This window comes from Megalobrama amblycephala, linkage group LG4 (genome assembly GCF_018812025.1).
Source record: "Megalobrama amblycephala isolate DHTTF-2021 linkage group LG4, ASM1881202v1, whole genome shotgun sequence".
Taxonomy (NCBI): Eukaryota; Metazoa; Chordata; class Actinopteri; order Cypriniformes; family Xenocyprididae; genus Megalobrama; species Megalobrama amblycephala.
Window position 1 is genome coordinate 24246081 of NC_063047.1, and position 12736 is coordinate 24258816.

Below are 12736 nucleotides of genomic sequence, written 5' to 3' on the forward strand. Positions count from 1 at the left end.
TCAGCGCATCCACTACAAATATTTTTATTTTAAATTCATATAAAAATGTTTTAACTTCTGGATAATGATTTAATGTAATTTCAGTGCTTAAATGGCATATTTAATCTAAATGTGGAAATGGAAATGTTAAAATGGAAAACAGATTCTGTTTACTTCATTACTTCGCTCACTCCAGTAAAAGAGTGCTTGGTCTCTAGAGCATATGTACAGTGCACACATATATACCCTAAGTAAATTTTTTCCAAGCACAAATCCCGATATGTGCGTGGAAAATTGAAAACGTGTTTCAATGCCTTTTTTGTTCGCACGTGATGTTTATGAGTCCCCAGGAGTATTACATCACTTCAGTCTGATCATGTCAGATAATCTCTCCACAGTACTGTCGACAAAAGCAAAGGTGCAGCTACATATAGCAGAATGGTATGAAATGCACAACAACCACACTGGTAAACAGCCTGGCACCTCACTGGTGTGAAACTATGGCCTTCTTTTGTAGCTGCTAGACATCTACATTATTCATTATTACATTAAAGGTGAACTATCCCTTTAAATTATTACATCTACATTATTATTATCATTCTTTCCTAGCAACTTAGATTGCATTCAGTATATACATTTTATCATTTAATCTTAAGCCAAAGTTGAAAAAAAACTTTTTATAGGGAAAAATAAATAAATAAAAATTTGGTAATGCCTTAGTAGAGCTTAGTTGTGTGCCTCTGATTAATGAGCACTCATTGCTCAGGTGATGTTTCAGATTTGTTGAATTTTGATAATTAAATTCAAAGCCATACAAAGAAGAAAAAAAAACTCAACTGCATTTAATTTATATAATTTAAGGCCAACAACAGGATTATTGCTGGTGCTTTTAAGCACAGTTCATGAGTTCACATGTATATAAAAGTGAGGAGATGGAGTGGAGGAGGGATACTGATAAACACTCAGAAGAACAAAGGTAAGTCTGCTGTATTTATACCTCTTGTTATTGGTTGAGTTGATTAACTGAATGCTCTCCACCTGTGCTAATCAGGTTAATTATCTGAACCTGCTCCTCCCGAATCTTGTTAATGAAACATCATATATTTTTGTCCTCAATCAATAGCCGTAATTTATGATTTCTTGTAGTTTATATCTATATGTAAAGCCTTATGAATTTTAGGAGGAAGGGCATCAACATAATATAGTAAAAGTATAAAGCAAGCTCATTTGAAGCAATAAGCTCCTCCTCTGTGGTTCTTCACTGTCCACACACATGAAGATACCATAAAAGCGATCAGACATCCACATCAACAACTCAGGTAAAATATTTTATGCATCAATTAACATCTATACGTTTTTTATTATGATGCCTATTTATTTACACACTTTGATAAGCATTAATTAAAAATAACATTGGTCTACTGCCAAAATTTGAGGTTGGGGCCCCTACCTCACCAAACATACAAGTCAACCTAGCTATCCAAAATCTTTGTCTGCAATTTAATAATAATGACCTATTATTTTGCTATTGCTTTTGACCACTAGGTATCAGTATTTAGTCAGAGACCTACTATGGCTATAGCACTAGCAGATAATTTATTATGCAAATGTCAAAAATTCAAGAAGGTCCATATTCTAAAGCTCTAACTATGTGCTCTAACAATTACATAGTTCTTGTAATTGTTAACTATAGCATTTGTTACAATAAGGATACAATTAAGACCAGTTTTTTCTTTCTAGCGTTTGTTATGAAAAATAGCAACACAGTTTAGAAACTATAGCTACAACATGCCACAGCTGTAATATAAATCTTTAGTGAAAAATCTATTCCCTTAACAGATTATCTATTATAAATTCTACAACTAGTCAAAATTTGCCACAATAAATACAACAGAACATGATAAATTTTAGTAAATGCGGTCTTCATCAGCTTAGAAAGCTCTTTTCATCAGACATTTTAGTGGGTGGCTGCTTTAGATCAAGTTCGACTTTCTCCGTAGTGTTTTACTATTCTCAATAGATGAATAGAATAGAATTTACTATTCTCAATATTCTCAATGATTCTACGTTTCGGTGTGGGTGTTCAGAGTACCGGCAACATGACAAGTACCGGTGCACGAGAAGTGCCGGTATCGGCCGAGTACTGACTGTTACTACTAATAAAACCGATCTCTGGGGGCCCCCAAAAGTGTGTGGGCCCTTAGAATCGTCCTAACCCCCACACCCCCCCTTAGCGGCACCCCTGTTTATTATGGGTTTTTTCTTGTTCGCTGATTTTTCTAGCAAGATCTGGCAACCCGAATGAGAAAAGGCTTGTGCTTTCCCTGTGATTGACCATACATACAGAAGAGAGACACATCTCCCATGAAGGTTAAAAAACGTCATTAACAAGTTGTTCAGTTCGGTTCCGTACACACTGCATAGAATTTCTGTAAATGCGGTTGTTGAGTTAAAGGTGCTAAAAAGGATGTTTTGTTTTATACATTTTTGCAATATTACTTGAAACTGTCTTTACTAACTGATAAAAGACTATTTATTAGGTGCACTGAAAGTAATAATATTAATATACATCATCTGTGCACGAGGTAGGGCCTTAAAAACATCAGCCAATCGTTTACGCGATCATCGCGTAAACGATTGGCCCTCTGGCTTGTCAATCACTGCCATGACGTTCCTTGTGAGAGACGTGCGCGGCTGCGCGCTCCAGTAACTTTTCACACTCCACAGGCGCCGCATGCAATGTTTTTGTCTGGAGACAGGAGTAACAACTGCAGATTATGAGTTACCTGCGGTGAATCCAACATAATGAATCCACTAACACAACACAGCGAATGCCGGTGGTAAACACTCGTGTTCCAATACGAGTGTTTACGAGTTTTGGGAGGCGTTCCTTCGAAGGAGGGGGGTTGTTCTTACGCATGCGCTCATTTCAAAAACTCAGTAACAGTCTTTGGTTTCTCAGTCGACGAAAAGATCCTCTTTAGCACCTTTAAAATGGTTGTAGAATGCGGTTGTCACTACCTGTTTTTTACGGAACTGTGTGTGTACAGAACTCAATTAAGCACTAAAAGGTGAACTGACAACCGAATTTAGCTGCAGTGTGTGGCTAGTGACAAGAGATGCTCCATTTAATAATTACATGAGACAAGCCAAGAAGCACAGAGTAGACACTAAATAGGACTAAACTATGTACATAATAGCTTTTGCCTTTTGTTTCATAATACATTTTATTAATATAACACTTTTGCTGACATAAACAGGACAGGTGACGGGTACTTACTACACAATATATATAGACATAAAATATCCATTATCTTTTGACTTTTGTAATCAGTAATAGTTTTAGTGTCTGTAAGCTGTTTATTGTTATACTGTGGAACATAAAATTCCCTTTAAATGTTTAGTGATTTCTTTGGACAATATACAGTCATGCAAAATATTTGTGAACAATGTCAATTTTATCCTCTGATCTTTCCAAAGAGAGGAGAAACTCCAAAGGCATCCTTGTCAAAAATACTTTATATGTATCCATTTATCTCATAAAATCAAATGATTATGATATGAGAATATATTATAGTGACAACATTTTTAGCTTTGCAGTCCTTTTTTTTTTTTTTTTTTTACTTTATCACAGAGTATCAAAGTTTAACAAGACGAAAGGGGCATTAGCTAATGCTTTAAATATAAATACTGTACTGTACATGAAACACAGAAAAAACAACCTTAAGTGAGTTGTGAACTGCAGAATTTAAATGCTTAATTACAGGTGAAAACTTCAAAATGGAAACCAGCAAGATCATCTCAACTGACAAAGCTACAGTTGTCATCCAAATAAATCCACAGGTGACACAAAATACTGTTATGAGTGATGATGGACAGGAGGCCAGAGGAGCATATCATAATACGGCTCTCGCAGAATTTTTCACAGCACAACCAAAGGCACTGGGGGTAATTTTTGATGAATAATAATTATGTATGACCTGGGGAATATTTTTAGTTGGCCTATCTCATTTTCGTCTGTTATAGAATGAACGGAAAATAAAAAGCTGTCGTCGTATGTCCTTAAGTTATTAGTTGTGTGCTGTCTGATTGTCTTTATACTGTATATTGCATTAAACATTAATAGCTTCATTTTTTTTTTTAAATGTGTATTTGTGTATTCAAACATGAATGATATGTCATCATGCAAAAATATAAACACTTGACCCATATCTGCCCTCTCTAGACTGTGCAAATAATGATTGGAGTGGTGGTTTTCTTATTTGGCATCCTACGCAGCATCAATGACATTCACTATTACCGAGATGTTTCTGTCATTAGTGGAATAACCTACTGGGGATCCCTTGTTGTAAGTTTCATTTAATGGGTTTGCTCTATTGCCTCTCATTTTAATTTCCAGAATGAACTGTGAAATGTTTTTCTTTCTTAGTACATCATTGCTGGATCTCTGTCTGTTGCTGCGCACAATAAACTTCACCTGTGTGTGGTATGTGAAAACTCTTCTTTTGTTGAATTTTGTGTGTGTGTATATATATATATATATATATATATATATATATATATATATATATAATACACACACACAGTGGGTTCAGAAAGTATTCAGACCCCCTTAAATTTTTTACTCTTTGTTATATTGCAGCCATTTGCTAAAATCATTTAAGTTCTTTTTTTCCTCATTAATGTACACACAGCACCCCATATTGACAGAAAAACACAGAATTGTTGACATTTTTGCAGATTTATTAAAAAAGAAAAACTGAAATATCACATGGTCCTAAGTATTCAGACCCTTTGCTCAGTATTTAGTAGAATCACCCTTTTGATCTAATACAGCCATGAGTCTTTTTGGGAAAGATGCAACAAGTTTTTCACACCTGGATTTGGGGATCCTCTGCCATTCCTCCTTGCAAATCCTCTCCAGTTCTGTCAGGTTGGATGGTAAACGTTGGTGGACAGCCATTTTTAGGACTCTCCAGATATATATATATTATAATATACTTTATAGCCTTTTATTCACATATAAACATTGATCAGTGAACAAAAACAGGTGTAATTGTTTACATTATTAAACCAATACAAGCCATAGCCACAGATGTCGGTATCAGCAAAGTATTTAAATGGTAGGAAAAAAGGATCAAGAAAACCTAATTAGAAGTTGCTTAAGGTACACAACTGACCTTGCCTAACTCATCTAATATTCAACAGTTATAAATTTTAATAACTTTTTCTTCCTGTAGGTAAAAGCCTCTCTTGTAATGAATGTGATCAGTGGCATGACTGCAGTGACCGCCATTGTTCTGATGTCCATAGAGTTAAAACTCGTTTCCAGTGAAGTTTGCTACAATTACAATTATAATTGTTTCCTTTTTAAGGTACTATATGTACAAAACTATATCAATGTGATTACGTTTTTGTTTGTTTGTTTGTTTTTTACATTTTTAGGTTTTAATTGCTGTTTTATTTGAATACAAATTACAATGTTATCATTTACTAACTGAAACGTCTCGGTTACGTATGTAACCCTCGTTCCCTGAAGGAGGGAACGGAGACGTACGTCAGTAGTGACTGACGAATTGGGATATCGCTAGAGAGCCCTATCAGCTTCGAGTGAACTAAAACAAGCCAATGGAATTGGCGTGCGATATTTGCATAATGCGCACAGCCCCCGACAGGTGTATATAAATAGGAAGCAGATGCAATCGCACTCTGTTTTTCGCTGAGGAGACAACTGGTGTCCGCGCAGCAGCGAGGGTACAGAAACTGTGGCGATGGGACGTACGTCTCCGTTCCCTCCTTCAGGGAACAAGGGTTACATAAGTAACCGAGACGTTCCCTTTCAGTCGGTCACGTTCGACGTACGTCAGTAGTGACCGACGAATTGGGATCCCAACTAAAGCGCCACAGTTACGAAACCCCTTCCAGTGCCCAGCGCAAGCTCGGCCGCCCATGGCACTAGCTGGGACGGTGAAGGGGGCGAGCTTACGCCGAGAGAGTCTACTGCTGTTCCACAACTACCCACTAAGTAAACTAGACTACACTGGGAAAGCGAACCCGTAGGGGACGCTGCGGAGGCCACTACCTACCCACGGGGGAGGAATTTACGTGGAGAGTACACATATGGACTGGCCCGAGGGGCAGTACGCATATGGAAGTCCCTGGGATGGCTCCACCTGGGTAGGGGGAGACTCATCTGACAGGTGACAGCAGAGCTGGCTCTGCTAAGGGAAAGACACGGACTCGCCCGTAGGGAGTTTTAAACCGTGGAAGATTACACATATGGGACCGCTCACGTAGAGGAGTCACGACATATGGACCCCAGCCAACAGACAGCGTCAGCGACGGATGTAGGCCTGGCATCAGACACTCCGCAATGTCCGAGCCGAAGGGGGGAGGCGGAGGAACTCGACAGGGTTCGCCAAGCGGGGAACACGACTGGAGTCAAAAGTATGCACGCATCCGGCCCAGGGGGGGGGGGAATGGCATTGCAAGCTGACACTTAGAGCGGGTTCAACACATCTACCGGCTAGTGGAAGCGAGTACACGGGAAGATACCGGCTCTACACGTAGGCTATAGAATCTAGCGAACGTGTTAGGTGTCGCCCAGCCCGCAGCTCTACAGATATCTGTCAGCGAGGCACCATGAGCCAACGCCCAGGAAGAGGCCACTCCTCTGGTGGAGTGGGCTCTCAACCCAAGCGGGCAAGGCACGCCCTGGGAATCATACGCCAAGGCGATGGCATTCACTATCCAGTGGGCCATCCTCTGCTTGGAGACAGCCTTTCCCTTCTGCTGGCCTCCGTAACAGACAAAGAGCTGATCTGAGGTCCTGAAGCTTTGCGTTCTGTCCATGTACACACGCAGAGCGCGGACGGGACAGAGCAAAGCTAGGGCTGGGTCTGCCTCCTCCAAAGGCAGCGCTTGCAGGTTCACTACCTGATCTCTGAAGGGAGTGGTAGGAACCTTGGGCACATATCCGGGCCGGGGTCTCAGGATGACGTGAGAGTCACCGGGCCCGAACTCTAGGCACGATTCGTCGACCAAAAATGCGTGCAGATCCCCTACCCTCTTCAGAGAAGCCAATGCAACCAGGAGGACGGTCTTGAGAGACAGTGCTTTTAACTCGACTGATTGCAAAGGTTCGAAGGGCTGACCCCGGAGAGATGTATCAGATCCCAACAGGGTATGGAGGAAGGGCGCGGAGGATTTAGTCTCTCAGAACCTCCGCATCCCGTCCAGGGACCACACGTGGAGGTTCCACAGGTCGGGACTCGGGTGCCATAGGGTGCCCCATCTCTGAGTCAGGAGGTCCTTCCTCAGAGGAATCGGCCAGGGAGGGGCTGTCGCGAGGAGCATGAGGTCCGAGAACCAGGTCCGAGTGGGCCAGTACGGCGCCACTAACAAGACCTGCTCCCCGTCCTCCCTGACCTTGCACAGGAGTTGTGCGAGAAGGCTCACTGGGGGAAACGCATATTTGCGCAAACCCTGGGGCCAGCTGTGTGCCAGGGCATCCGTGCCGAGCGTGCCGCCGGTCAGGGAATAGAACCACTGGCAGTGGGCAGTTTCTGGGGAGGCAAACAGGTCTACCTGGGCCTCGCCAAAATGCTGCCAAATCAGCTGGGCCGCCTGGGGGTGGAGCCGCCACTCGCCCGCAAGTGGAGGCTGCCGTGAGAGCTCGTCGGCTGCACGGTTGAGCACACCTGGGACATGAGTGGCCCGAAGGGACCTCAGATACTTCTGACTCCACAGCAAGAGATGGCGGGCGAGTTGCGACATGCGACGGGAGCGTAGACCACCTTGACGGTTGATGTACGCAACGGCCGCAGTGCTGTCCGAGCGGACCAGTACGTGCTTGTCTGACAGCAGCTCCTTGAAGCGGCCCAGTGCAAGACGTACTGCTAGCAACTCGAGGCAATTGATATGCCAATGCAGTTGAGGCCCCGTCCACAGACCCGACGCTGCATGCCCGTTGTACGTGGCCCCCCATCCGGTGGCGGAGGCATCTGTGGAGACCACAGCGTGCCTGGACACCTGTTCCAGGGGCACTCCCGCCCGCAGGAACGAGGGGTCCGACCACCGGATGAGGGTGCGACGGCAGCTCGGTGTCACGGGGACACGGAGCGTACCGCGCTGCCACGCCCATCTCGGGACCCGGCCGCGAAGCCAGTGTTGAAGCGGCCACATATGGAGCACTCCGAGCGGCGTTACCGCGGCTGCAGATGCCATATGCCCCAGGAGCCTCTGAAACAGTTTCAGTGGGGGCCGCTGTCCTGCGCTTGAGCGTGCTCAGGCAGGTCAACACCGACTGGACGCGTTCCTCGGTGAGGCGCGCAGTCCAGGAGACCGAGTCTAGCTTCGTGAAGACGCGGGGCGACAGGGCCAGCCCGAAGGGTAGGACTTTGTACTGATATGCTCGACCCTCGAACGCAAACCGTAGGAAGGGTCTGTGGCGAGGCAGAATCGAGACATGAAAGTACGCGTCCTTCAGGTCGATCGCTGCAAACCAATCCTGGGGGACGGATGCATTCGAAAATGCGCTTCTGCGTGAGCATCTTGAACGGCAACTTGTGAAGGTACCAGTTCAAGACGAGCAGATCAAGGATTGGCTGTAACCCACCGCCCTTTTTCGGTACAATGAAGTAGGGGCTGTAAAACCCCGACCTCATCTCGGCTGGAGGGACCGGCTCGATTGCATCCTTCGCCAGGAGGACAGCAATCTTCGCCCGGAGAACAGGTGCATTGTCCAACGACACCTGAGTGAAGTGGACACCCCTGAAAACCGGGGGACGCCGGGCGAACTGAATCGCATAGCCGAGTCTGATGGTGCGAATGAGCCAGCGGGACGGGCTGGGAAGCGCAGTCCACGCTTCCAGACAAAGAGCCAACAGGACCAAAGGCACCACAGACGCACCGGGGGTGGGGCAGCGAGGCAGAGTACGGGGACCCGACTCGGACGGCATGGGAGCGGCCCGGAGTGTGGTCGGACTCTGGGAGGCAGCAGTGTGTATGGGAGACGGCGCACGGGGCGCGGCCTGCACCATCACACTGCCACCTGCTGGCGAAGTAAGAGGGGGCTGTGAGTGGCAAGGCTTTTGAGGGGCGTCGCACACTGACAGGCGCGCCCTCTTGTGACCTGGAGGTTGGGGAAACTGCTCTTTTTGTGAAAAAGTGGGTACCGCTGGTCTCCGGAGAGCCAACGGCGGTGGACAGACAACATTCACAAATTCCCCCCGGCCCTCCTCCAGGGGTGGAAGAGAAGATGGAACTCTCTCCCGAAGAGCTGGATCCTTCCCCTCCAGGTTGCCCGTCTCAGGATCGTGACTTCCTCGATCGCTTACCACCTGGCTTGGCTGAGATGGGCTGGGCGCCACGACCGCGACCGGCACTCTGCTGTTTGGCGGGTGTAGGCTGCTGCTTCGCCGGTTTAGCAGAGGCGGAGGACAGCGCAGGCGGGCGCCCTTGGCGACAAGCGGGCTGAGGCTGAGCCGCCGGCGGCAGGGTGGAGGCAGCAGCGGACCGCCGGGGCATGACATGTTTAGTAGCCTCAGCCTGCTTCTGTGCGGCGGAGAACTGTTGGGCGAAGCTATCCACTGCGTCGCCGAAAAAGCCGACCGGGAACACGGGGGAGTCCAGGAACCAATGTTTATCAGTTTCCCTCATGTCCGCCAGGGTCAGCCAGAGGTGGCGCTGCTGGACTACGAGCGTAGACATCGCATGACCAACAGAACATGCTGTCACCTTCGTCGCTCGGAGGGCGAGGTCGGTGGCAGCGCGCAGCTCCCCCAGCAGCTGTTGGTCAAGCCCTCCCTGGGGCATTTCCGATAGCGCTTTTGCTTGGTACACCTGCAAAAGGGCTATGGCATGCAGGGCGGAGGCAGCTTGTCCACAGGCTCTGTAAGCTTTCTCCGTCAGTCCTGAGGAGAATTTACAGGCCTGGGACGGGAGACGCGGTTCACCGCGCCAGCCGGTGGCTGTTGGACACAGCTGCATCGCAACGGACCGCTCAACTGGGGGAATCCGATCGTATCCCCTAGCCTCTCCGCCATCCAGGGAGGTGAAGGCGGACGAGGGACCAGTTCTAGCACGAGCGCTATACGGCGTTCGCCAGAATCTGGTCACCTCGTCGTGCACCTCCGGGAAGAATGGCATCGGGGCGGGGCGCTGGGGTTGACCAGCGCGACCGGCCCCGAGGTACCAATCATCGAGCCGAGAGGCCCCGGGACAGGGTGGAGGGTTCCACATGAGCCCGACACTCTCGGTCGCCCGGGAAAGCACAGCCATCAACTCGGGATCGGCCTCGGGCGGCGCTACCGTCCCGGAGGGCGGCAACGGAGCCGAGTCTTCATCTCCCGAGGAATCGGGCTCACCTTCCGATGCTGAGATCGACATCTGATCCACAGCAGGCGCACCAAAGGTAACGGCTGGACAGTCCGTAGAGGGCCCAGCGGAAACCGATGGCGGCACGACGGGTTGCAGTGCTGCTGAGGCGGCAGGGGCCCGAGGAGCGGAGCGGAGCTCGGCGGGGAAGCCCTGACGGTGATCCTCAGGTCACCCTGCCTACACACCGTCGAACTGTCATTCTGGCCGGAGCCGGAAAAAAACGGCCGAATGGGGCATAGGGGAGGGGACCCCCACTGCCTGAGACTTCAGGAACGAGAGTCTAGACCTCAGCACTGCGATAGTCATGTTCCCGCAATGGGAACATGAGCTATCCACAAAAGCTGCTTCAGCGTGCTGAACGCCCAAACACGTGATGCAGCGATTGTGCCCATCAGCAGGGACCAGGGAACGACCGCACCCAGTAACGCACAGACGAAATGACATCTTTGTAAAGACGCAGGGTTCGTCTGTGAAGCTCTTTCAGAAGGGGAATTACAGCTCTCTCGTGCTGAAGCACGCAGGGAGTGTCACGATGTGTTCGGGTACACCACTCCCCGAACACAACGCAGGAACCGGCCCAAATCGCAACCGCTCTTTCTGTAGCGCGCTTAACGGGCAGACGGTTGCTGTGAAAACAGCAGTTTAGAGCTCAATGCTCAGGCTCCTGGAGAAACTCGCGACCTCGCTGCTGTGCTGTAACGCCAACAGAAAGTGCTGCACCACTTCAAAGGCTGAAGAACACTCTGACTTCAAACAGTCTTGAAAGCTGAAGAGACCAACCGGTTGGTTCCGAAGCGAAAGACTGAGTGCGATTGCATCTGCTTCCTATTTATATACACCTGTCGGGGGCGGTGCGCATTATGCAAATATCGCACGCCAATTTCATTGGCTTGTTTTAGTTCACTCGAAGCTGATTGGGCTCTCTAGCGATATCCCAATTCGTAGGTCACTACTGACGTACGTCGAACGTGACCGACTGAAAGGGAACCATTTTTTTACTAATAAAGATTGTGCTGGTCTTTTTTTTTCTTCAAAACAATGCAAAAGTCACCATAAAAGTAATATAAAAATGGCAAAGTAGTCCATGCGACTTATGTGCTATTTTTGAAAGCCATATGATGCCTCCTTATGTATGTCCTTATATATGTTCTGTTTAGTTCATTTTCATGTCTGCATTAGTTCTAATTAGTTGCCATGGTGTTAGTTAATCTTCATCCAGCTGTTCCTGTTTAGTTCCCTCATTTACCATGTGCATTTATACTCCCTTTTCTGTTCAGTCCTTTGTCGGTTATTGTGAACGTAATCATTCTTGCTATGATATTAAAGACACTCATCTTCACTCATGTATTTCACTCATCTTCTTCATTGTGCACTTTTTACAGCCACACAACATTACAATAGTATAATGCAATATAATATAACTTTTGGAAACTCACTTAAAATAATTTATAGGATATTATTTGTAAATCTACATTCATATGATCATGTTGAATATTTTATATTGAATTGTATTATTTTACAACTTATACAGACACATAATCTGGGGATCACTGGAATATTGCTGGTGTTCTCCATCCTTCAGTTCATCATCTCCATCTGTATCTCAGGATTTGCCAGAAAAGCCACCAGCAACACCGACTCTACAGTGGTCAGTGTGGAACTAAACCAGGTAAATATAATAATGTAATTGTTAAATCAATTTAATACAACAACCAAGTTATTTTTATTTAGATTTAACAAGCCACAATCACAAAGGTAAAGCTAACAGAATGGGAAGGGAATATGAAGCAACCAGAATGTTTCATAGTAAACTGCCTTTAACTTTAGTGGTCTGAAACTATAGTTCTACAATAGTCTAAACTGTACAATTTTCAATAAGTCTTGTATTGTTGAAATGTAGTTATGCCACAGTACATAACTCATTTACTAATTACAAATTTTTTAGTTTATAATTAAATAAAAAAAAAAAATTATACTGATTATACTGTATGAAAACAATATAGGAACATTACAGTATGTCAATCACATGCTTCATTGTAAACTACAGCCTTTTCCCTACTGCTAGACTGTTGAATTAGTTGACAGGGCTTTTGACTTATTCATCAAAGTAGAGCCAAAAATAGCTTTTATGGTGTGTTGATCTTGTTTGTCTCTTCTGCACTAACATATCTTGTTGTTACTTCCCAGGGATACTGAGTCACAGTAAGAAGATCCTACATCTAAAGGTTGCAGTTTGCAAGGAATTAATATCTCATATTATTGCTTCTGATTACTCAAGCATGTTTTTTTTTCTCTACACTGTAAAAAAATCAAGTTGAGCTAACTTAATAAAATAAGGCAACTTATCGCATTCAACTTTTTAAGTTAACTCAGCTAA

General features: G+C 45.9%; 1 protein-coding gene across 1 annotated transcript; it reads left to right on the plus strand.

Moving 5' to 3' along the window:
• Positions 1-590: 590 nt before the first annotated feature.
• Positions 591-12736, plus strand: LOC125267144 (membrane-spanning 4-domains subfamily A member 12-like). The gene is made up of 7 exons (XM_048188487.1): positions 591-1298; positions 3746-3927; positions 4205-4327; positions 4409-4465; positions 5220-5354; positions 11891-12028; positions 12547-12736. Exons 2-7 carry the CDS (start codon positions 3760-3762, stop codon positions 12553-12555), a joined length of 630 nt encoding a protein of 209 aa, XP_048044444.1. The 5' UTR covers positions 591-1298; positions 3746-3759; the 3' UTR covers positions 12556-12736.

Coding starts and splice junctions, on each gene's coding strand:
- LOC125267144 (XM_048188487.1), top strand. CDS start 3,760: ATGGAAACCAGCAAGATCATCTCAACTGACAAAGCTACAGTTGTCATC. Junction 3,928..4,204: donor CACAACCAAAGGCACTGGGG/GTAATTTTTGAT, acceptor TGCCCTCTCTAG/ACTGTGCAAATAATGATTGG. Junction 5,355..11,890: donor ATAATTGTTTCCTTTTTAAG/GTACTATATGTA, acceptor CAACTTATACAG/ACACATAATCTGGGGATCAC.